Source organism: Embiotoca jacksoni, unplaced genomic scaffold (assembly GCF_022577435.1).
Source record: "Embiotoca jacksoni isolate LCO1_2020_lvr unplaced genomic scaffold, fEmbJac1.0.p SCAF_11, whole genome shotgun sequence".
Classification (NCBI taxonomy): Eukaryota; Metazoa; Chordata; class Actinopteri; family Embiotocidae; genus Embiotoca; species Embiotoca jacksoni.
This window is the reverse complement of record NW_027185241.1, coordinates 1,015,077-1,038,082: the sequence shown is the minus strand read 5'-3', so window position 1 is coordinate 1,038,082 and position 23,006 is coordinate 1,015,077. Positions and strand designations below refer to the sequence as shown.

General features: G+C 37.5%; 2 protein-coding genes across 5 annotated transcripts; both read right to left on the bottom strand.

Moving 5' to 3' along the window:
* Positions 1–1,653: 1,653 nt before the first annotated feature.
* Positions 1,654–6,450, bottom strand: LOC138193279 (sialic acid-binding Ig-like lectin 14). Of its 2 annotated transcripts, XM_069141229.1 has the most exons (7): positions 6,305–6,450; positions 5,735–5,827; positions 5,008–5,403; positions 4,475–4,795; positions 2,954–3,211; positions 2,288–2,381; positions 1,654–2,183 (listed from the first exon to the last, which is right to left on the bottom strand). In XM_069141229.1, the coding sequence occupies exons 2-7, from the start codon at positions 5,793–5,795 to the stop codon at positions 2,081–2,083; spliced, it is 1,233 nt and encodes a 410-aa protein (XP_068997330.1). In that variant the 5' UTR covers positions 5,796–5,827; positions 6,305–6,450; the 3' UTR covers positions 1,654–2,080. The 2 variants fall into 2 exon arrangements, with proteins under 2 accessions (XP_068997330.1, XP_068997339.1); XM_069141238.1 differs by lacking the exons at positions 1,654–2,183; positions 2,288–2,381 and having other exon boundaries at positions 3,153–4,329; positions 5,735–6,450.
* A 3,110-nt stretch (positions 6,451–9,560) lies between these two features.
* LOC138193289 (sialic acid-binding Ig-like lectin 14) lies at positions 9,561–14,281 on the bottom strand. 3 transcript variants are annotated; one of them, XM_069141251.1, is made up of 7 exons: positions 14,212–14,281; positions 13,643–13,735; positions 12,922–13,311; positions 12,389–12,709; positions 10,861–11,118; positions 10,195–10,288; positions 9,561–10,090 (listed from the first exon to the last, which is right to left on the bottom strand). In XM_069141251.1, the coding sequence occupies exons 2-7, from the start codon at positions 13,701–13,703 to the stop codon at positions 9,982–9,984; spliced, it is 1,233 nt and encodes a 410-aa protein (XP_068997352.1). In that variant the 5' UTR covers positions 13,704–13,735; positions 14,212–14,281; the 3' UTR covers positions 9,561–9,981. The 3 variants fall into 3 exon arrangements, with proteins under 3 accessions (XP_068997352.1, XP_068997360.1, XP_068997369.1); XM_069141259.1 differs by having other exon boundaries at positions 13,643–13,731; positions 14,212–14,233; XM_069141268.1 differs by lacking the exons at positions 9,561–10,090; positions 10,195–10,288; positions 14,212–14,281 and having other exon boundaries at positions 11,025–12,243; positions 13,643–13,935.
* Between the last annotated feature and the right edge of the window lie 8,725 nt (positions 14,282–23,006).

Below are 23,006 nucleotides of genomic sequence, written 5' to 3'. Positions count from 1 at the left end.
TATTCTGGTTTGTGCGTTTGTTTACATGCCACAGCATATCTGGTTTAAAAAGTCAAAAGTCACCACTCTGTACAAGTAGTCTGGTACCTGTAGTATTACATCACCTGGTGTGTTGATAATGACAATGTGAAAGAGGTGCTGTTTCTTGGCCCACTAGTATTGTATTTTATTTTGAAAATTGCAACTTCTACTAGTGTTGTGAAAAAAAAATCTTGTCCATGTTTAATGATAAGCACAGTGCAATGTTGTAGATTAAAACCTCCACATCAAATAGTAAGTACTTTACATGAGCTCTTTTAGGTTTATTTCTTTTCAAACAATTGACATTTTAATGAACTTTTTTCTTGGATCTGAATAGTCCATACACACCATCAACAGTTAACAAGTGTTATTGCGCTAAAGATATTAAAAAATAAAAAAAAAATAAAAAAAAACAGCAGGCAGTAAAATTAGTTGTTGTGTTGTACTGTTTGTTTAACTTACCATGAAGACTACCTGTCCTTCATGTTGGAAAAATAATGAACAACCACCAAATATTATCTCCAGCAGGGTTTCTCTTCCAACGAAGTAGCGCCATTGATGTTGTTCGTGTTCACCTGCGATCCAGTTCGTGGTATTTTAATTTATCTATCTGACTATCTAACCTGGACTGGTTAACTAACCAACTAGCAGATAAACAAACCAGCAAGGATTAACAGTGGCTACAGCAAAATTGTTATCTCGACTGACTGTTTTGAAAAGTTTCTTTCTGCGGTTTTGTTTAAGAAACCCACAAACGCTTCCCTTCCTTCGTACTCCTCAAGTCCTGAACATCCAGCGCTTCTCAGGAAGTTGCAGATCACCGGATATTAAACTCACCTGCCGCTTTCACCGGACCTTGACTCGCTGCCTCCACAGCAGCGCAGTACCCTTTCTCACCACACAAGCCGATTCCCTTAGTCGGCAATTGCAATCGAGGGGGGCGCTGTTTCACTCAATTAAAGCAACTCAGTCAAAACATCGGGAAGTGAACGCAACACTCGCACAACTAGTGTGTATTTATTCCATACTAAGAAAATGTATGACTGAATACTGTGTTTTATAAGACTTCACATGTCGAAATAAGGATAACAGCTTGAGCATGCTAATTAATGCAAGTTTTAAATCAGTAAAGGAAACATTTAAACCAATCTAGAAATTTCATGTAGATTAAATTGTACACACATTAAATATATGATTGAACGGGCAAATCTATGTGTTCTCGCTAGAGTATGGACTTTAAACAATGATATAGTCATATAGAGAAGTATGAATAGGAGGCTATGTTTTATATTCTGATCCATCAAATCAGTGACCTAATCAGAAACAAGAACAGTTTTTATCCGAAGGCCGTCACTCTGCTCGACACATAACATCTTCAACATCACTAGATCTTTTTGCACTACACCCTACCGCATCAGCACCATTTGCACTAGGTTCAGTTGCACCATTGTTTAGGTGTGTATATATGTCTATTTTTGTTTTATATGTCTATTTATGTCTGCCTGATTTTGATTTTAAATTTCAAAACTCAGTTTTAAGTTTTAGTAATTTTGGGCATAAGATTATTTAATAAATATAATTGAATTTAGACGTATGATCAATGAATTGGGCCAAATATTCACTGTAGCTGTAAAGAGTTTAATTGTTTGTGATAATGAGGCAAAGCAAATTTATACAAATAGCAAATAAAATCTACAAATCACAATTGAAATTACTGTTCCCATCTGCAGATATATAAACCAGAAAAGCACTTTAAACCCAGCTGCAACAGAAGCCCGTGATTTTACAAGAAGTCTCTCAGGTGTGAAGGTTTGGGATGTAAGATTGAGGTTACAGAAGAATGCATGCTCTGTCGACATTATCTGGATTAATAAAAGTTATTGAAAGTTAAGCTTTGGAAGCATACTGTATATTGACAAAAATATTTAAATTAACTCACAAATTCAATCCCTATAAATCATATCCAACTAGAAAATAAGACTTCATGAATGAGTATGCTTCCTCAAAAGACTAAGTATGGAAAACCATTTTCTACTAAACTCTGTGACACTTGTTACATCTAAGACTGGCCGATGACATCATATTCAGGTGATCTGTCTGTTTTCTGCAGTGACATGTAAGTTCTGTCCTCTTGGTTTGGTTTCACCTTTTTCCTGGAGTTCCTTTAAAAAGAAAAAGACAAAAGAGCACATCATGATTTGTTGTAAAACATGTCCAGTTAATCAACAGAGCCTCCAAAACAGAAAATGAAGATGATGTAACTCACCAAAGGAACCCAAAGTAGATTATGAAGATGACATTCACAATGAGAGATACAACAGCGGTGATCAAGAGCAGCACTGCACTCGGCCCATGATGATCTGCAAAAAGATATAACAATACTGTTTCTGCTGTCTAGCTGCTGAGGGTCACGGAGAAACAAGAGGAAAATGCAAAATTACATGTACTGCAGCAGATCACGTGTTTTATATGTTCACAGTTCAACAGTTCAACAAGTTGTCACTGTTTGACCTGCACTTTCCCTTTTTGTTCTGCTGTGGTTAATGAACCCAGTACCTCCTTTTATAACGTTTTCCTCCTAAAACCTTTATGTGCTCTGAAGGAGTTCATGGTGACTTTTGGTGAGTTTCACTTAAGATATTATTCATCCAGAGTGTACTTTAACATTAAACAGAAAAGTACCATAGTCAATTTAAAGTAGAGTACATTACAAAAAATGCTTTTCTTCTATATGAATATATTGTTTCGCATTTGCTTTCTGAAAAGTACTGGACTAGATTTTATAAATCAATACGGATGGGCTTTCCAAGCAAAATGCTATTCCATATTTACTGTGAACTGTTCGACTATCATTCGAAGATCCTTAGAGTTCATTCTCTATAGCTGATTTTCCCGTTTATGACAACTACACATGGGTGAATTTTTTACTCACCAGTTGCTTTTCCCTCTGAAGTTAGGACGATGAAACTCTGTTTCATTTCCCCATTTTCATTGATGCTGACACACTCAACAGCAGTGTTACCATGTTTTTTTACAGTCAGGGTGACGGTGCTGGTGACAGAGTACTCTGTGTGGTTCCTCAGCAGCGGCCATTCGATGATGGGTAAAGGAATCCCCTCACTGACACACACACAGGTCAGGACCTCAGACTGAACCTCACATGCAGAGCTGCTCAAGATCCTTGGAAAACCTGCAGAACAGAACAAGATCACAGCAAACATACAGTCAGCTCATATGAACAAAGTCTGAGACTGAAAACCACCTGGAAGCCGTAAAAATGCCTCAACACATGTAAGGATGATGTTCAGATGTTCATAATGTTCTACTGTTACATCAGGGATATAAGAGAGGTTGGTCTATTGGTCCTTCGTGTTTCCTTTCCATTTTCTTTGTGCAGGCTTTTATTGGAGCCGGAGTTAGACTTTTCAACACCACAATAAAATAATGCTGCACTGGTCATTTCATTCCACAGCACATGTCACTTTCCATTCATCGTCCAAGCTGTATTTATTTATCTTTATTTATTTATTTTGTGTGTATATAGTCTGTATGTGTGTATTTATTCATTGCTCTTATTTTTTTTTAAATAATTCTTTTTTTATCTATCTTATTTCTTATATCTCATACATATTTGTAAAATTGTTCATACTGTGTGCACCTTTTTAGTTTTTTCTATGCTGCTGTGATGACTAAATTTCCCCACTGTGGGATTAATAAAGTCTAATATAATCTAATGTAAGATAATAATGTACTGTATGTACTCACTGTTCACATTCAAAGTCTCCTCTGTAGTTGTGTCACCATGTGAAGCTAATCTTACAATTTTTTTCAAACATGGCTCCAATATGAGACTAAAAACCACCTGGAAGCCTTAAAGAGATCTAAATATGTGAAAGGCCTTTAAAAAAAAAAAAAGGATTATGTGGGTTAGAGCCCAAAATGTAAGACAAGAAATCTCAGTATTTTATTGTGCATAATGAAGAGCACGACAATAAATGTACTACTTAAAAGCATTTTGAAAATGTACTCGTGTGTTACTGTAACGTTTTTTTGTCAGGTTGACCTTCAGATATCTCGCGGTACACATGTATTGTCCATCATGTTCTGCTGTCACAGTTGGGATTATAAGAGAAGCGTGTCCGTTGTTATTTTGCGTTTCATTTCCAAATTCTTTGAGCAGACTTTTGTTGGAACCAAATTTAGTCCAGGTGATAAAAGACGCAGGAAAACTATCAACACTGCAGGTCAGATTCAGAGCGTCACCCTTCTGGACATTCGTATTTCCACTGATTTTCAGCTCTTTGACATCTAAAAAAGAAAAAGCTTTTAGAAAAACGGTCAAAAAGAAACATAAAAACATGAAAACGAGTGTCCTAAACCTTTGAAAATTTTTAACGCCGTTTTCTTTTTCTTTTTTTACATTTTCCAATGTAAATAGTAATGTATTACTCACGGGTTACGTTAAGAGTTTTTGTCTCCTCTGTAGTTGTGTTCCCTGTGAAGCTGATCTTACAGGTGATTTCAGTGCCGTGGTGTTCAGCTGAAGAGTTAAAGGTCAGAGTTGAGCTGTGTATCTGAGTGACAGGACTTAGAGCCTCTGTGTTGACATGAGTGATATTTCCTGAGATGTGAGAGTCATTCTCTCCTTTTCCTTTCCATGTCCAGGTGATCTTAGGAACAGATCCAGAGCAGAGACCAGGAGCAATGCAGGTCAGTGTGGTCTGCTGTCCCTCAGTCAGCGGAGGAATCATCACTGTGGGCTTCTGACTCAGACCTAATGGAAACAGTGCATTAGTGTCAATACAGTTCAATATGGGCTTCAGTGTTTCACCAGGAACTGCTGCAGTTCCTACTAGGTGCCCACAGAGGGCGACAAATGACAAATTGCTTTATGCTTTATTAAGACCATAAAAGCACAAAATACATTGCTGCACAGTACTGAAGATTTATACTCTTATTGGCTGTTTTTGCTGCAGCTTTTCATACCTTTAACAGAGATAGTTGCTCTTGGAGGGAATGTAAATCCACTGTAGTAACTATTCACTCTGAGCTGATATGATCCAGAATCAGACTCTCTGAGATCATTAATGATGATGCTGCAGTTCGTTTGGCTCAGATTAGACTCCAAAAGTGACACTCGTCCTTTGAACCCATCCTGAACTGTTTTGCCGTACATGTCGGAGTTGAATATCCTGTCAGAATCGCCACAGTTTGGTCGAGATGGTTCACATTTGAACCAAACTATATGTTTGAAATAAAAGGTATCAGGAGTCGAGAAAGTGCACGGTATCACAACACAGAGTCCAGCTTCTGCTGTTAGTTCCTCCTCACTAAGAGTGACACAATATCCAGCCCAACACCATGTTTCACCAACTGATGAACCTGAATTTTACAAAGGAGGAGACAAAAACAGGGACAAACAATATAACATTTTTGGCTGTACCCATATTTAATAAGCCATGAAAGGCTTCTGCATACACATCAGAAATTCAGAATCTTATACATTTTTTAATCCATAATAAATGTGGTGGACAAAAGATTTAAATGACGATTAGTTTCCAAGTAAGTCAACAGATGGCAGTAATGCTACTAATTAACTGTACAATTCAGGGTGAGAATAAACGTTTAAAATCTGTCAGAGTGACACAAACACAAACATGCAGATGAATATTTAACCTTGGTGGCATTAGAAGATCACAAAGAAGATGCATACCTGTGTTAGCGTTGCTGCCTCTCACAGAGAGAAGCAGAGCAGCCCAGATGAGAACAAACATCCTGATTTGATACCCGACGTGTTCGTCTCTTCCTCCACACGACAAAGTTTAGAGCAGCAGATGCGATAAAGATGCAGAAATTGAATCAAGGGAAAGTCCACAGTTGACATCACACGCAGAGTTCAGGATGTTGCATGTTCAGTTATTCCGCAGTTGCGATTGTAACAACGCACTTAAACCAGGGCCGTGACTTCCCTAACTTTTTTACGTAAAACATTTTGTAATGTTTGTTCTTAGAAGGTAAATAAATCAAGTTAATAAATAAATAATCAATAAATATCTATTGAGTCCTGACATATTTCAGGGCAGCTGTCTGGCTTTTGATCACCCGAATAATTAAACCAGCTGTCACAAGTTTAGACTTCTTCAATCCACCCAGTTTTTCTCCAGCAAAGTCAACTCTTACTTTTACCATCAGTGCCATAATATGTTTAAAGGTGTTGTAATGATAACAACAGCTATTTATAGTTTAAAAAGACACTTTAAACCCAAGGTAAACGTTGTTTTACCTCCAGTCTTCTTCTCTCTTTTCTACGCAGCTTCTTTTCTGCTCAAAAGTGACTCTTCCTCTCTTTTCCTTTTCTACTTCTACCCTCTTTGTGCAACAACAAGGTTTCAGGAAGTTTCTTGGCACACAACTCAACAATGCTGCTCCTCTACCGAGACAGACCAGCTTTAACCCTCGTGTTGTCCTCGGGTCAAAATGACCCGCAGCTGTGTTCAACCAAGTTCTATTTTATTTTCATATTTTTTGGGATCATTGGTGACAAGGAGGCTGTGATGGTTTCTTTAAAGAATGATGACCAATGATCCCAAAAAATATAAAAATATAGAAATAAAATAGAACTTGGTTGAACACAGCTGCGGGTCAGTTTGACCCAAGGACAACACAAGGGTTAATACAGCAATGATCTCTTATATCGCAGTATGTATCTTGTATATGTAATTACAAAATGTTCAACTTTCATCATTAAATAATGAAATGAAAGAGTATATTTGATTATTTTTCTTGCTTTTGGAAAATAATCCCACCCATGACTGAAGTAATGTGAAACTTTCCATAAAGGGAAGTTTTGTAATTGTGATTTTTTTTTTTTTTTTGGTCCAAAACATCTTGTTAACTTGAGAAACCGACAAACCAGCAAATACTTTTTTTCCTCGTGTGGTTTCTTACGCGGCTTCTTGAATCACTTCAGCAGTGCACAACACATACAACACTGCTGCACTGCTGTTATTGGGCTTTGTTACAGGTTATTATCGGCATTTATTAAAATAATAAATAGAAAAGATATAAGTCAAAACAGATGAAGTGCATTAAACGCCTAGATTTTTAAATAGAGACAGACAATGCTTTCACCATTTCACCATTTCCGCTGCATGCATCTTGTTTGGAAACACTTCTGCATGTTTCTGTGATTTTATAATTTATATTGAGCAATATTTGTAGCTACAGTTGTTAGCCAAGTAACTGGAGTGTTGCTTTTTTTTAGAATCTATGAAAACATCCTGTTTGCACTTAAGATGCTTGATCACAACTATTTTTGTTCAAAAACACAACTGTTTAGTCTCAATCATTTAGTGTATAATTAAACCCTGACTGCATTTGAACCTGAAGACACGGCTGTGTCACCAGGAAAGTCTCTTTGAGGGGCTCGTTTAAAATCTGTCTACATCTACATCTACAAAAGGGCTGCAACCAAATATCATTCGTATTATCAGTTCATCTGCAGATTAATTTTGTCTTCAAAATGCCGGAAAATAGTGAATAGTGCCCGTTATAATTTCTCCCAGAGGACGATGACAGCTTCAACTGTTCAATCCAAAACATTCATTTTACTGTCATACGTGATCAGACAGTAAAGACTTTCTTGCTACAATAATCCTTTGATTATCAAAATAATTAAAGTGTGACTTTCTGTCAATAGATTAATTGAAAAAATTCGAACTTTCATGTTTTCTATGCGAAGCTTTTCCCTGCCAAACAGCAGACGGCTGTACATGTACAAGGAATCTCTCGGCAGCACTTAAGTTTGAACCTCAACATGATGCTTTTGTCATGAACCACAACAACAGATTGTCCATCAATCATCAACCATCCTGGCTCCTCCTCCTTTATTCTGGTTTGTGCGTTTGTTTACATGCCACAGCATATCTGGTTTAAAAAGTCAAAAGTCACCACTCTGTACAAGTAGTCTGGTACCTGTAGTATTACATCACCTGGTGTGTTGATAATGACAATGTGAAAGAGGTGCTGTTTCTTGGCCCACTAGTATTGTATTTTATTTTGAAAATTGCAACTTCTACTAGTGTTGTGAAAAAAAAATCTTGTCCATGTTTAATGATAAGCACAGTGCAATGTTGTAGATTAAAACCTCCACATCAAATAGTAAGTACTTTACATGAGCTCTTTTAGGTTTATTTCTTTTCAAACAATTGACATTTTAATGAACTTTTTTCTTGGATCTGAATAGTCCATACACACCATCAACAGTTAACAAGTGTTATTGCGCTAAAGATATTAAAAAATTAAAAAAATTAAAAAAAAACAGCAGGCAGTAAAATTAGTTGTTGTGTTGTACTGTTTGTTTAACTTACCATGAAGACTACCTGTCCTTCATGTTGGAAAAATAATGAACAACCACCAAATATTATCTCCAGCAGGGTTTCTCTTCCAACGAAGTAGCGCCATTGATGTTGTTCGTGTTCACCTGCGATCCAGTTCGTAGTATTTTAATTTATCTATCTGACTATCTAACCTGGACTGGTTAACTAACCAACTAGCAGATAAACAAACCAGCAAGGATTAACAGTGGCTACAGCAAAATTGTTATCTCGACTGACTGTTTTGAAAAGTTTCTTTCTGCGGTTTTGTTTAAGAAACCCACAAACGCTTCCCTTCCTTCGTACTCCTCAAGTCCTGAACATCCAGCGCTTCTCAGGAAGTTGCAGATCACCGGATATTAAACTCACCTGCCGCTTTCACCGGACCTTGACTCGCTGCCTCCACAGCAGCGCAGTACCCTTTCTCACCACACAAGCCGATTCCCTTAGTCGGCAATTGCAATCGAGGGGGGCGCTGTTTCACTCAATTAAAGCAACTCAGTCAAAACATCGGGAAGTGAACGCAACACTCGCACAACTAGTGTGTATTTATTCCATACTAAGAAAATGTATGACTGAATACTGTGTTTTATAAGACTTCACATGTCGAAATAAGGATAACAGCTTGAGCATGCTAATTAATGCAAGTTTTAAATCAGTAAAGGAAACATTTAAACCAATCTAGAAATTTCATGTAGATTAAATTGTACACACATTAAATATATGATTGAACGGGCAAATCTATGTGTTCTCGCTAGAGTATGGACTTTAAACAATGATATAGTCATATAGAGAAGTATGAATAGGAGGCTATGTTTTATATTCTGATCCATCAAATCAGTGACCTAATCAGAAACAAGAACAGTTTTTATCCGAAGGCCGTCACTCTGCTCGACACATAACATCTTCAACATCACTAGATCTTTTTGCACTACACCCTACCGCATCAGCACCATTTGCACTAGGTTCAGTTGCACCATTGTTTAGGTGTGTATATATGTCTATTTTTGTTTTATATGTCTATTTATGTCTGCCTGATTTTGATTTTAAATTTCAAAACTCAGTTTTAAGTTTTAGTAATTTTGGGCATAAGATTATTTAATAAATATAATTGAATTTAGACGTATGATCAATGAATTGGGCCAAATATCCACTGTAGCTGTAAAGAGTTTAATTGTTTGTGATAATGAGGCAAAGCAAATTTATACAAATAGCAAATAAAATCTACAAATCACAATTGAAATTACTGTTCCCATCTGCAGATATATAAACCAGAAAAGCACTTTAAACCCAGCTGCAACAGAAGCCCGTGATTTTACAAGAAGTCTCTCAGGTGTGAAGGTTTGGGATGTAAGATTGAGGTTACAGAAGAATGCATGCTCTGTCGACATTATCTGGATTAATAAAAGTTATTGAAAGTTAAGCTTTGGAAGCATACTGTATATTGACAAAAATATTTAAATTAACTCACAAATTCAATCCCTATAAATCATATCCAACTAGAAAATAAGACTTCATGAATGAGTATGCTTCCTCAAAAGACTAAGTATGGAAAACCATTTTCTACTAAACTCTGTGACACTTGTTACATCTGAGACTGGCCGATGACATCATATTCAGGTGATCTGTCTGTTTTCTGCAGTGACATGTAAGTTCTGTCCTCTTGGTTTGGTTTCACCTTTTTCCTGGAGTTCCTTTAAAAAGAAAAAGACAAAAGAGCACATCATGATTTGTTGTAAAACATGTCCAGTTAATCAACAGAGCCTCCAAAACAGAAAATGAAGATGATGTAACTCACCAAAGGAACCCAAAGTAGATTATGAAGATGACATTCACAATGAGAGATACAACAGCAGTGATCAAGAGCAGCACTGCACTCGGCCCATGATGATCTGCAAAAAGATATAACAATACTGTTTCTGCTGTCTAGCTGCTGAGGGTCACGGAGAAACAAGAGGAAAATGCAAAATTACATGTACTGCAGCAGATCACGTGTTTTATATGTTCACAGTTCAACAGTTCAACAAGTTGTCACTGTTTGACCTGCACTTTCCCTTTTTGTTCTGCTGTGGTTAATGAACCCAGTACCTCCTTTTATAACGTTTTCCTCCTAAAACCTTTATGTGCTCTGAAGGAGTTCATGGTGACTTTTGGTGAGTTTCACTTAAGATGTTATTAATCCAGAGTGTACTTTAACATTAAACAGAAAAGTACCACAGTCAATTTAAAGTAGAGTACATTACAAAAAATGCTTTTCTTCTATATGAATATATTGTTTCGCATTTGCTTTCTGAAAAGTACTGGACTAGATTTTATAAATCAATACGGATGGGCTTTCCAAGCAAAATGCTATTCCATATTTACTGTGAACTGTTCGACTATCATTCGAAGATCCTTAGAGTTCATTCTCTATAGCTGATTTTCCCGTTTATGACAACTACACATGGGTGAATTTTTTACTCACCAGTTGCTTTTCCCTCTGAAGTTAGGACGATGAAACTCTGTTTCATTTCCCCATTTTCATTGATGCTGACACACTCAACAGCAGTGTTACCATGTTTTTTTACAGTCAGGGTGACGGTGCTGGTGACAGAGTACTCTGTGTGGTTCCTCAGCAGCGGCCATTCGATGATGGGTAAAGGAATCCCCTCACTGATACACACACAGGTCAGGACCTCAGACTGAACCTCACATGCAGAGCTGCTCAAGATCCTTGGAAAACCTGCAGAACAGAACAAGATCACAGCAAACATACAGTCAGCTCATATGAACAAAGTCTGAGACTGAAAACCACCTGGAAGCCGTAAAAATGCCTCAACACATGTAAGGATGATGTTCAGATGTTCATAATGTTCTACTGTTACATCAGGGATATAAGAGAGGTTGGTCTATTGGTCCTTCGTGTTTCCTTTCCATTTTCTTCATGCAGGCTTTTATTGGAGCCGGAGTTAGACTTTTCAACACCACAATAAAATAATGCTGCACTGGTCATTTCATTCCACAGCACATGTCACTTTCCATTCATCGTCCAAGCTGTATTTATTTATCTTTATTTATTTATTTTGTGTGTATATAGTCTGTATGTGTGTATTTATTCATTGCTCTTATTTTTTTTTAAATAATTCTTTTTTTATCTATCTTATTTCTTATATCTCATACATATTTGTAAAATTGTTCATACTGTGTGCACCTTTTTAGTTTTTTCTATGCTGCTGTGATGACTAAATTTCCCCACTGTGGGATTAATAAAGTCTAATATAATCTAATGTAAGATAATAATGTACTGTATGTACTCACTGTTCACATTCAAAGTCAAAGTCTCCTCTGTAGTTGTGTCACCATGTGAAGCTAATCTTACAATTTTTTTCAAACATGGCTCCAATATGAGACTAAAAACCACCTGGAAGCCTTAAAGAGATCTAAATATGTGAAAGGCCTTTAAAAAAAAAAAAAAGGATTATGTGGGTTAGAGCCCAAAATGTAAGACAAGAAATCTCAGTATTTTATTGTGCATAATGAAGAGCACGACAATAAATGTACTACTTAAAAGCATTTTGAAAATGTACTCGTGTGTTACTGTAACGTTTTTTTGTCAGGTTGACCTTCAGATATCTCGCGGTACACATGTATTGTCCATCATGTTCTGCTGTCACAGTTGGGATTATAAGAGAAGCGTGTCCGTTGTTATTTTGCGTTTCATTTCCAAATTCTTTGAGCAGACTTTTGTTGGAACCAAATTTAGTCCAGGTGATAAAAGACGCAGGAAAACTATCAACACTGCAGGTCAGATTCAGAGCGTCACCCTTCTGGACATTCGTATTTCCACTGATTTTCAGCTCTTTGACATCTAAAAAAGAAAAAGCTTTTAGAAAAACGGTCAAAAAGAAACATAAAAACATGAAAACGAGTGTCCTAAACCTTTGAAAATTTTTAACGCCGTTTTCTTTTTCTTTTTTTACATTTTCCAATGTAAATAGTAATGTATTACTCACGGGTTACGTTAAGAGTTTTTGTCTCCTCTGTAGTTGTGTTCCCTGTGAAGCTGATCTTACAGGTGATTTCAGTGCCGTGGTGTTCAGCTGAAGAGTTAAAGGTCAGAGTTGAGCTGTGTATCTGAGTGACAGGACTTAGAGCCTCTGTGTTGACATGAGTGATATTTCCTGAGATGTGAGAGTCATTCTCTCCTTTTCCTTTCCATGTCCAGGTGATCTTAGGAACAGATCCAGAGCAGAGACCAGGAGCAATGCAGGTCAGTGTGGTCTGCTGTCCCTCAGTCAGCGGAGGAATCATCACTGTGGGCTTCTGACTCAGACCTAATGGAAACAGTGCATTAGTGTCAATACAGTTCAATATGGGCTTCAGAGTTTCACCAGGAACTGCTGCAGTTCCTACTAGGTGCCCACAGAGGGCGACAAATGACAAATTGCTTTATGCTTTATTAAGACCATAAAAGCACAAAATACATTGCTGCACAGTACTGAAGATTTATACTCTTATTGGCTGTTTTTGCTGCAGCTTTTCATACCTTTAACAGAGACAGTTGCTCTTGGAGGGAATGAAAATCCACTGTAGTGAAAATTCACTCTGAACTGATATGATCCAGAATCAGACTCTTTGAGATCATTAATGATGATGCTGCAGTTCGTTTGGCTCAGATTAGACTCCAAAAGTGACACTCGTCCTTTGAACCCATCCTGAACTGTTTTGCCGTACATGTTAGAGTTGAATATCCTGTCAGAATCGCCACAGTTTGGTCGAGATGGTTCACATTTGAACCAAACTATGTGTTTGAAATAAAGGGGAGACGAGAAAGTGCACGGTATCACAACACAGAGTCCAGCTTCTGCTGTTAGTTCCTCCTCACTAAGAGCGACACAATATCCATCCCGACACCATGTTTCACCAACTGATGAACCTGAATTTTACAGAGGAGACAAAAACAGGGACAAACAATATAACATTTTTGGCTGTACCCATGATATCCAATAAGCCATAAAAGGCTTCTGCATACACATCAGAAATTCAGAATCTTATACATTTTTTAATCCATAATAAATGTGGTGGACAAAAGATTTAAATGACGATTAGTTTCCAAGTAAGTCAACAGATGGCAGTAATGCTACTAATTAACTGTACAATTCAGGGTGAGAATAAACGTTTAAAATCTGTCAGAGTGACACAAACACAAACATGCAGATGAATATTTAACCTTGGTGGCATTAGAAGATCACAAAGAAGATGCATACCTGTGTTAGCGTTGCTGCCTCTCACAGAGAGAAGCAGAGCAGCCCAGATGAGAACAAACATCCTGATTTGATACCCGACGTGTTCGTCTCTTCCTCCACACGACAAAGTTTAGAGCAGCAGATGCGATAAAGATGCAGAAATTGAATCAAGGGAAAGTCCACAGTTGACATCACACGCAGAGTTCAGGATGTTGCATGTTCAGTTATTCCGCAGTTGCGATTGTAACAACGCACTTAAACCAGGGCCGTGACTTCCCTAACTTTTTTACGTAAAACATTTTGTAATGTTTGTTCTTAGAAAGTAAATAAATCGAGTTAATAAATAAATAATCAACAAATATCTATTGAGTCCTGACATATTTCAGGGCAGCTGTCTGGCTTTTGGTCACCCGAATGATTAAACCAGCTGTCACAAGTTTAGACTTCTTCAATCTTCAATATTCTCTATAATCCACTCAACCCTACCTCAAAGAAACCGAACAAAATCATTTTTATGATCCAAATTGAAGATTAAGCGTCCCATTTTACAGTTTACAGTTTGAAATATTTATTCAATTAGTTATGCTCACCTCTTTCTGCCTCTTCTCTTTACTGAATGTATCTACATGTAACAGATTCTGACCACCTCCTCCTTTTATACTTCCTCTACGTTTGTGGTTCAAGTGTCAAGAAAGTTTCTCTGAACATTATCAGGAATTATCGCTCCTTTCATGACTGCTACACTTTCATACAAGTGTAAGTTTACAATGTTCACAAACACTCAGTCAGAAGTTTGAATTTACAACATTAAAAAACTAAAACAAAAAATGCTGATGTGTAAACATTTTAGAAAGGGGAAGTATGTGTGGGGAAAAAAGCCTTGCCATCTTGAAAGACCAACAACCCAATGTGTAAATTTACTGAGAAGCAGTTTCTGGGACCTACTTTGTTTTCAAGAGGGATTAATTATTGGTTTTAATACAAAATATTCCATATGCACGGTGTGATGTACAGGGAATAGGCTGCACTACAATAAGTATCTGGAATGCCAATTGAGAGATGATGGTCAAATTAACAATATAATAATATATGTGTATGTATTTTATGTATACTAGTTATATATTTTACATATTCGTGTATGAAGAGAGACAATTTCTGTTACTGATGAAGCAGACTAAATAGCTGAAAACATTTTGAAAAAGTGTCTGCGTTTTTGCCTTTCAGCATGATTTATGCAGCCTTCTACATTTCTTGGTATAACAACACAGCGCTCAGTGTGATATTACCCAATGTCCTTCATGGACTATATTTGTAAGTATTGGTTTCAGTAAAAGGGAAGTCACTTAAACATTGCCTTGTATGGTGTCACTATATTGTACATTGTAGTCTCTGATAACTTCCGGTTCTCCCTTGATGGGGCCAGACCAGCATGATGACAAGCCAAGGACTGGCTTAATGTCACAGACAGTTGCTGTGTTCACACGTGTTGCAAATTAGCTGCAGAGACTGTAGACAGTTTCGGGTTGTCATGACCGAGTTGTAACTGACAGCTCGTTGGTTACATGCTAGCAACTGTGTGTTTCCTCAAAGACCTTTATTCATTGTAGAATCTCGTTGAGGGAAAAGGGGGCATAAATAATCCACAACTTGCTAACTACAAACTGCATGATGGTTTACAGCTAATATAATTCAGAACAAAGATTAGTGTACAGCCGATACAACTATTATAATGATGGTTTCCTATGTGTTGGTATTTTTGTTGGTTTGTTGGTTTGTTGGTTTGTTTTTGCTTGAGATCAATTTCCATATAGAATTTGTACCTGAAATGTCTTGTGATGTAAATAGTGAAGCTGTGAAGCCTAACCAATGGAAATTTCTTGAAGTCGCACACCGAATCACCCGATGAAGTGCTCATGATGATCATTCCTAACTTGGCTTCATTTAGTTTTTTGCCTGTTTGTCTGATGGGTTTTGCTTGTTTTTGTTGTTTTTTGCTTTTAGGTTTGAGGCTGGGCTTTTGAAAAAAATCTGAAACCTGGAGCTGCTGGGATCAATGAAGGTTCTGTTTGTGTCACATTTAAGGGTGTTGGAAGTTACTGTATATGGACAGTTGCACTGGTAGCTAGCTGTGTGCAGTCTAAGGTTCACTGATTTAAAATATTGTTGTGATGTGCAGTATACTTGATAGAAAGCGATTGAATTTTTTTTTTTAGTAGGAAGTAGTTGGAGAAAAAATATATTCTTTTTCTTTGCAATTTTTGCCAATTCCTGTAATTTTACTACACAAAATATTTTAAAATTCCTTAAATTGCAGCAAAAGTTTTGAGAAAATTGAATATTTTTGATCATGGGGACAAGGTTGATGTATATATCATATTGATGAAATAGATGATTTAAATGTGCATTCGTGGGGTATGGAAATACCAAGTCAGTTGAAATGCTAAATGCAGATGCAGCTACCAGAATTTCAGTAACAAACCTCCATCACAATCATTTTCAGTGTGTAACCCCCCTGGAGCTGTCACCTAAAAGACAGTGCAGAATAGACAGGAAATAGGGGAATTATCAAATCTAATCCAGGTTTGATGAGGAGATTGGTTAACAGGTCACTCGTCTGACTGCTGCACAGAGAAGAAATATCCACCCCGAATAACACAAACAACAACAGGTTTAATTATAACACAACGTAATAAACAACAATACATCAACTTGACAATTCCAAGAAGTTCAAAAAGTGTCCAAGCAGGTCAAGATCCGCCATTAAGAGATGGATTATCACTTCTATCGATCTCTGTGCACGGAGTAACTAAAGATTGCATATTAAGGAAAAGATGAACTCTCCTAACACTTTTCTGTGTGCTGAGGAAATACAACTATATGACAACCTCACTTAAGGGGACAGTAACATATTTACACAACTTAAAAATGTTCCTCTGAGGGATTAATAAAGTATCTATCTATATATCTGTCTGTCTATCTATCTATCTATCTATCTATCTATCTATCTATCTATCTATCTATCTATCTATCTATCTATCTATCTATCTATCTATCTATCTATCTATCTATCTATCTATCTATCTATCTATCTATCTGTCTGTCTGTCTGTCTGTCTGTCTGTCTGTCTGTCTGTCTGTCTGTCTGTCTGTCTGTCTATCTATCTATCTATCTATCTATCTATCTATCTATCTATATCTCCATCTGTCTGTCTGTCTGTCTATCTATCTATCTATCTATCTATCTATCTATCTATCTATCTATCTATCTATCTATCTATCTATCTATCTATCTATCTATCTATCTATCTATCTATCTATCTATCTATCTATCTGTCTGTCTGTCTGTCTGTCTGTCTGTCTGTCTGTCTGTCTGTCTGTCTATCTATCTATCTATCTATCTATCTATCTATCTATCTATATCTCCATCTGTCTGTCTGTCTGTCTGTCTATCTATCTATCTATCTATCTATCTATCTATCTATCTATCTATCTATCTATCTATCTATCTATCTATCTATCTATCTGTCTGTCTGTCTGTCTGTCTGTCTGTCTGTCTGTCTGTCTGTCTGTCTGTCTGTCTGTCTATCTATCTATCTATCTATCTATCTATCTATCTATCTATCTATCTATCTATCTATCTATCTATCTATCTATCTATCTATCTATCTATCTATCTGTCTGTCTGTCTGTCTGTCTGTCTGTCTGTCTGTCTATCTATCTATCTATCTATCTATCTATCTATCTATCTATCTATCTATCTATCTATCTATAGTACCAAAAACATTAAATTATTCTGGTTACAGGTGGAAAAAAAGTTTTTCTTTGAAACTTTCCTAAAGATATCCCAGAAGCTTGTAAAGAGTTTTAGTCTTTACAGTCAGTTAACATTTTGGCCAATAACATCAGTCTGGTGATACATACCTCAAAAGACTAAGTATGGAAAACCATTTTCTACTAAACTCTGTGACACTTGTTACATCTGAGACTGGCCGATGACATCATATTCAGGTGATCTGTCTGTTTTTTGCAGTGACATGTACGTTCTGTCCTCTTGAGTTGGTTTCTGCTTCTTTCGTTTGTTCCTTTAAAGAGAGAGAAAAAAAAACAGCAGCTCATTATGAGTTGCCTGAAAGTCTTCGGTGTATTAAAAGAGCCTTTAAAACATACACTAGAGATGAAGTCATGTACCGAAGGCCCAAAATGCAGCTCATGAGCAAGACGTTCAAAGTGAGAGATACACCGGCGACGACCCAGGCAAGTACTCCACTGTCAGATCCACAACGTTTCTCAAGATCCACTGTGACAAGGCAGAAATTCAGGGAAAACATTGTATATATTCAGTGTGTACTACACACTGCTATATTAAGCTAGTTATAGCAACATTAAATTGTTTAGACATTGAAGGAAGATAAGTATGACCTACTTACGAGTCACCGTCACGTCGGCATACACAGTCGCAGCTGTTCCCAGGTACTGCGCCGTACAGATGTACCGTCCAGAGTGTTCTGTGGTCACATTGGGGACGAACAGTGAGGCTGATTCGTAGGTGGCGGGCAGGCTTGTGTTGGAACTAAATTTAGTCCATGTCACAAGAGAAAAAGGGAAACTTTCAGCGCTGCAGGTCAGATTCAAAACACTTCCCTCCTTAACAGTTGTGTCTCCAGTGATCCGAGGTCTCCTTTTATCTGCGGGGCACATTTAAACCAAAATATCAGAGGGTGAGACAAAAAGGTAGAAAACGGATAAAGGAACTTTCTAAAAGAGCAGTTTTCACTCATTAACCCATAATGTTAAAATGAAAACGTGTTGGTAGAAATTGATTGATTTTGTTGAAGAAAATCAGTCAAAGTTCTTTTCCAAAGTTTGCTGTAGTTGGTGTTTTAATAATATAGACATATACTGGCGTATGGTGAGTTTACAGACACAGAGTGTAGGTCCGACGAGGTAAGCGGACAACCGGCAATGCAACGTATGACAATGTGCGATAGGGCGGGGGTTAGAGTTATCTAAAAGCTAACCTAAAGGCCGATGACATCAAAGGGTCAAAGGTCAATGGCAATATAGGTGGGGTATGATTTTCCCACAGATGTTACCGAGGTCATGACATCTGGAAGACGATCCAATAGAGAGAAATTAACAGAGGAGAAAAGATCAATAAGTTGAATGCTATAGGTGGTGTTTGGTCACCTTATTCACATGTAGTTTCAAACTGTAATAAAATGTGTATATTCAGGATGTGTATTTCACAAGAATGGTCAAAGAATATATTTAATTACAATGCTCATAAAATACTGTCTACTTTCTAAGAATCACCTCTAAGCCTGAGCAATAAGTCCTGAGATGCACAAAATTTAAAAAAAATGTTTTATTGAATTTTCACCATAAATAGAGTAAACATCTTCGGCAGTTAAAACCGTGACTGCTGATGCTGTAAAATTCAACACAGTTAAAAAAAAATAAAAAATAAAAAAATCATCAAGCAAATCATCCTGGACAGTGAAGTACTCACGATTCATGGTCAAAATCAAACTGAGTCTGGTAGTCACGTCTCCCGTGTAGCTGATCTCGCAGGTGAAATTGGAGCGGTGGTGTTCAGCTGAAGCGTTAAAGGTCAGAGTTGAGCTGTGTCTCCGCGCAACATAAGTTAGATCCTCAATGTTGAAAGCAGTGATGTTCCCTGAGATGTGAGAGTCATTCTCTCCTTTTCCTCTCCACGTCCAGGTGATCTTAGGAACAACTCCAGAGCAGAGACCGGGAGCAGTGCAGGACAGTGTGGTCTGCTGTCCCTCGGTCAGCGGACGAATCATCACTGCGGGCTTCTGCGCGAGACCTAATGGAAACACAGCACGTGAGTGAAACGGCAAAAAGCAGTTGGTTTTTTTTTTATCAGGAACTGCTGCAGTTTTTTCAAGTTACCTACAAATGACAAACGTTACTTCATGCTTCAATCCATCAATTATCTATACCTGTTTTATCCCGAATAGGGTCACAGGGTTCACTCAACTATTCTGGATTGTGGACCACGTAGAGGAGGTTGCTCAATGATACGATGCTAAAGTCAAACATTTCTTTTAAATGTAATTGCAGCGCACACGGTGGTCAAAGCTGATTGGGTAAAAGCTGCTGCAATAGTTTCAAAATTAACCCGAGGTCTCAGCCCACAAGGATTCAACGACTTGAAACGGATCCCTACGGAGGGTGGCCAGACCAGCCCCATCTATACAGGCAGTTCTTGTGCGAACGGCCACCAACAGTGATGTCACACATTGGTTTGTGAACGGCCGTTATGAAACCTCGAGTACAGATATTGGTCGGCGCCATCTTGCCATTTCGGAGCAGTTTGGAGCCGGTGGTGACCATATTTGGACGAGCTGGGGAGGAGCGAGCGGCGGATCTGACTCGATCCGATTGGAGACCTGGCGATACTACGTCCCGCCCACCGATCGCCAAAACCTGACTGCACCACGGGCCTGTCAGTCAAACTGACACGCTTCCAAAAACACAGCTTTTAGAAGATTATTTTCTAGTTAACGACGGGATTATTTTCAGATGGACCGCCAGAAAACGAATAAAACGGAGCAACTTTAGCTAACAACACCAAGGTAACTCGTGGACCAAAATGTCTTGACTTCGTATTTAATGAGACAAGTTCAATGGGAGTCTATGGAGATGGAAGCTTTTAGCAGCCAACCTCTAGGGGCACTCGTTGGTATTGCAGTTTAAGACACTTCCGGATTGGCCTCATTTTTCAGACCCACAAGCTACACCCAGTTTTATATACAGTCTATGGTTTGGTGGTACCACTAGCATCATGAGCCGGAAAACCCACTGAGGCAGAGGGAGAAAGTGCAAACTGCACACAGAAAGGCCTCAGACGACAAACAGGTTCAAATCTGCCCTTAATTAAACAGAAAAAGCACTACACATGTTGCTGCATACAGTATGTTGGTGATGATTTATAGAAGGTTGTTTTTGCAGTGGCTTTTCATACCTTTAACCAAGACATGTGTTCTTGGAGAGAAAGAATATCCTTGTGGTGACTCAAACAGGAGCCCATTCGCTCTGAGCTGATATGATCCAGAATCAGACTCTTTGAGATCATTAATGATGATGCTGCAGTTCTTTTGCCTCAGATTGGACTCCAAAAGTGACACTCGTCCTTTGAACCCAGCCTGAACCCTTTTGTCATTGTTGGAGTTGAATATCATGTCAGCGTCATCACATATTTGTTTAGATGGTTCACATTTGGACCAAACTATATTTTGGGGAAAAAAGGCTTTCATGGAGAAAGAACACGGTATCACAACACAGAGTCCAGCCTCTGTTGTTAGTTCTCCGCCACTGAGAGAGATGCAGAATCCATCTTGACAGCTGGTCACCAAACCTGAGAGACAATGGAGAGACAAAAACAAGGGCAAACAACATTTAGTTTTATTGACGGCAATACCCGTCATAATTAATATGTGATGAAGAAAGGTTATGACTATGACTCTTTCTGCTTTACAAAACTTCATTCAAGTTTAGGTAATTCCAGAGTTTCCAAGTCAATATTTGTAGCTGGTCCTCTTTATAATAAATTGCTATATTTGGAACTCTAACAATATGTCACTAAATATGAAAAAGATTTATGTACATCAGGAAAGTTACATTAAGCGTCACAAAAATAATGACCTTTTTTGGGACTTTATAGTAAATGTTAAAACAAATAAAGAAAATGCTTGCATCCTAACACAGTAACCTACCTGTGTCAGCATTGCTGCCACTCACACACAAGAGCACAGTCGTCAAAATTAGAACCAACATCCTGATGTGGATCTTGTTGGGAACATTCAATCTCTGCTTCCACAAGACAAAGGTTTCATTAAAAATGCAGAACAATGTGCAAGAAGTTCAGTCGATGAGTTTAAAATTAAGGAAAATCCACAGGGGACAAGATTTAAATCCACATTTCTGAATTTTCAGGGTTTTGCTAATCATCTATTTGAATGATTATTTTTACAATACACAAAAACTGTTATTATAAATGTTGTGTTTTACCTCTTTGTCTTGTTCATCTGAACTCGTCTCGGTGCAGAGATTTCTGATAAATTGCACGTTTTCCATCTTCGTGTTCAGTTACTTTAAAGGAAGTATTTCTTCGGTCTACTGACGATTATTGGGACTCTTACAGATTTCCACATTTTAACGCTGTCACAATATCATGAAAGTACATCTGTCATTGACAGTAAATGTTTGGGGATGTACTTTTTCAACATAAAAAACAAAATAAGAGTCCGGTTATTTTTAATTGTTGATGTCAACTTTATGAATGTATGATTCTGTACATTGAACATTTCTGCGACATAGTTTTGTGACTTTTTTCAGTTTTTCTTTTTGTTACGCTCATTTCTTTTGTTTACTTTTGGTTATATTATAGTGTTGTTGTTTCATTTCATTTCGTTTCAGTGTTTTTGAATGACGGTGAATCTGTATTATTGACTTACGTACACATCTGTTGTGGCAATTGAGTAATGAAGATAGGATCAGGACAAGTTTTTCATCCTACTTCTAAAAATTAATTACGCAGTCTCTTAGCAAGAAGCTCCACCAACATCATGTTTTTATAACTTACATATTGCAATAGGTGAGGGTACTACTTACTACTCATCACGTTCTACTGTGTTTTCGACTGAGTGCTTGTGCTGAACATAAGTTAATGCAGATTGCACAGAAGAAGCATTCATCTCATTTTACCAATGAGCAAACTCAGAAAAAGCACTTGTTTGTCTTTTGCAATATTGTGCAATATCTAATTTCAAAATATTATTTCCCGCAAAGGTACTGTAATTTAGCCTTAGATGGCATCACAGCCCGTGCATGTGAGGGCTTTCTGTTCACAGCTGCATTCAAGTAAGTCAGGAGTCTGTCAGTAAGATTGCAATCATTTTCAATATAAAATATCCATATAACAATATTTATTTATTTGTTTAAGTTTTGTATCTGTGTCTTTGAGGCGCATTGATATCAATGACCACCTTTGAACAAAAGGTTTTCTTTGGTCTTGGAGAAGGTTGGACGGTTGACCGTACCGAGGGCGGACAAATTAAATGAGTGTGAGTTTGTGACATCACAAACTCATGGAAGTCCAAATGGCTCGTCCAAACGGTGCAGTTGTTGAATTAAAGCTGTGTGCATTTCTCCGTAAAGTGAGTGTTTTGACATTTTCACATTTTATACAGCACCAAGACCTGATTTATAGCCTAATAAAAAAAATATTATAAATCAACCAACACAAACTGTAAATTAATTAATGTAAACATTGTAACTAAATATAGATTAAACTTTTCAAACCCTTACTACATTTTAGGAGGATGCCAGTTTTTTTTAGTTTGGCAGAGCACACAGTT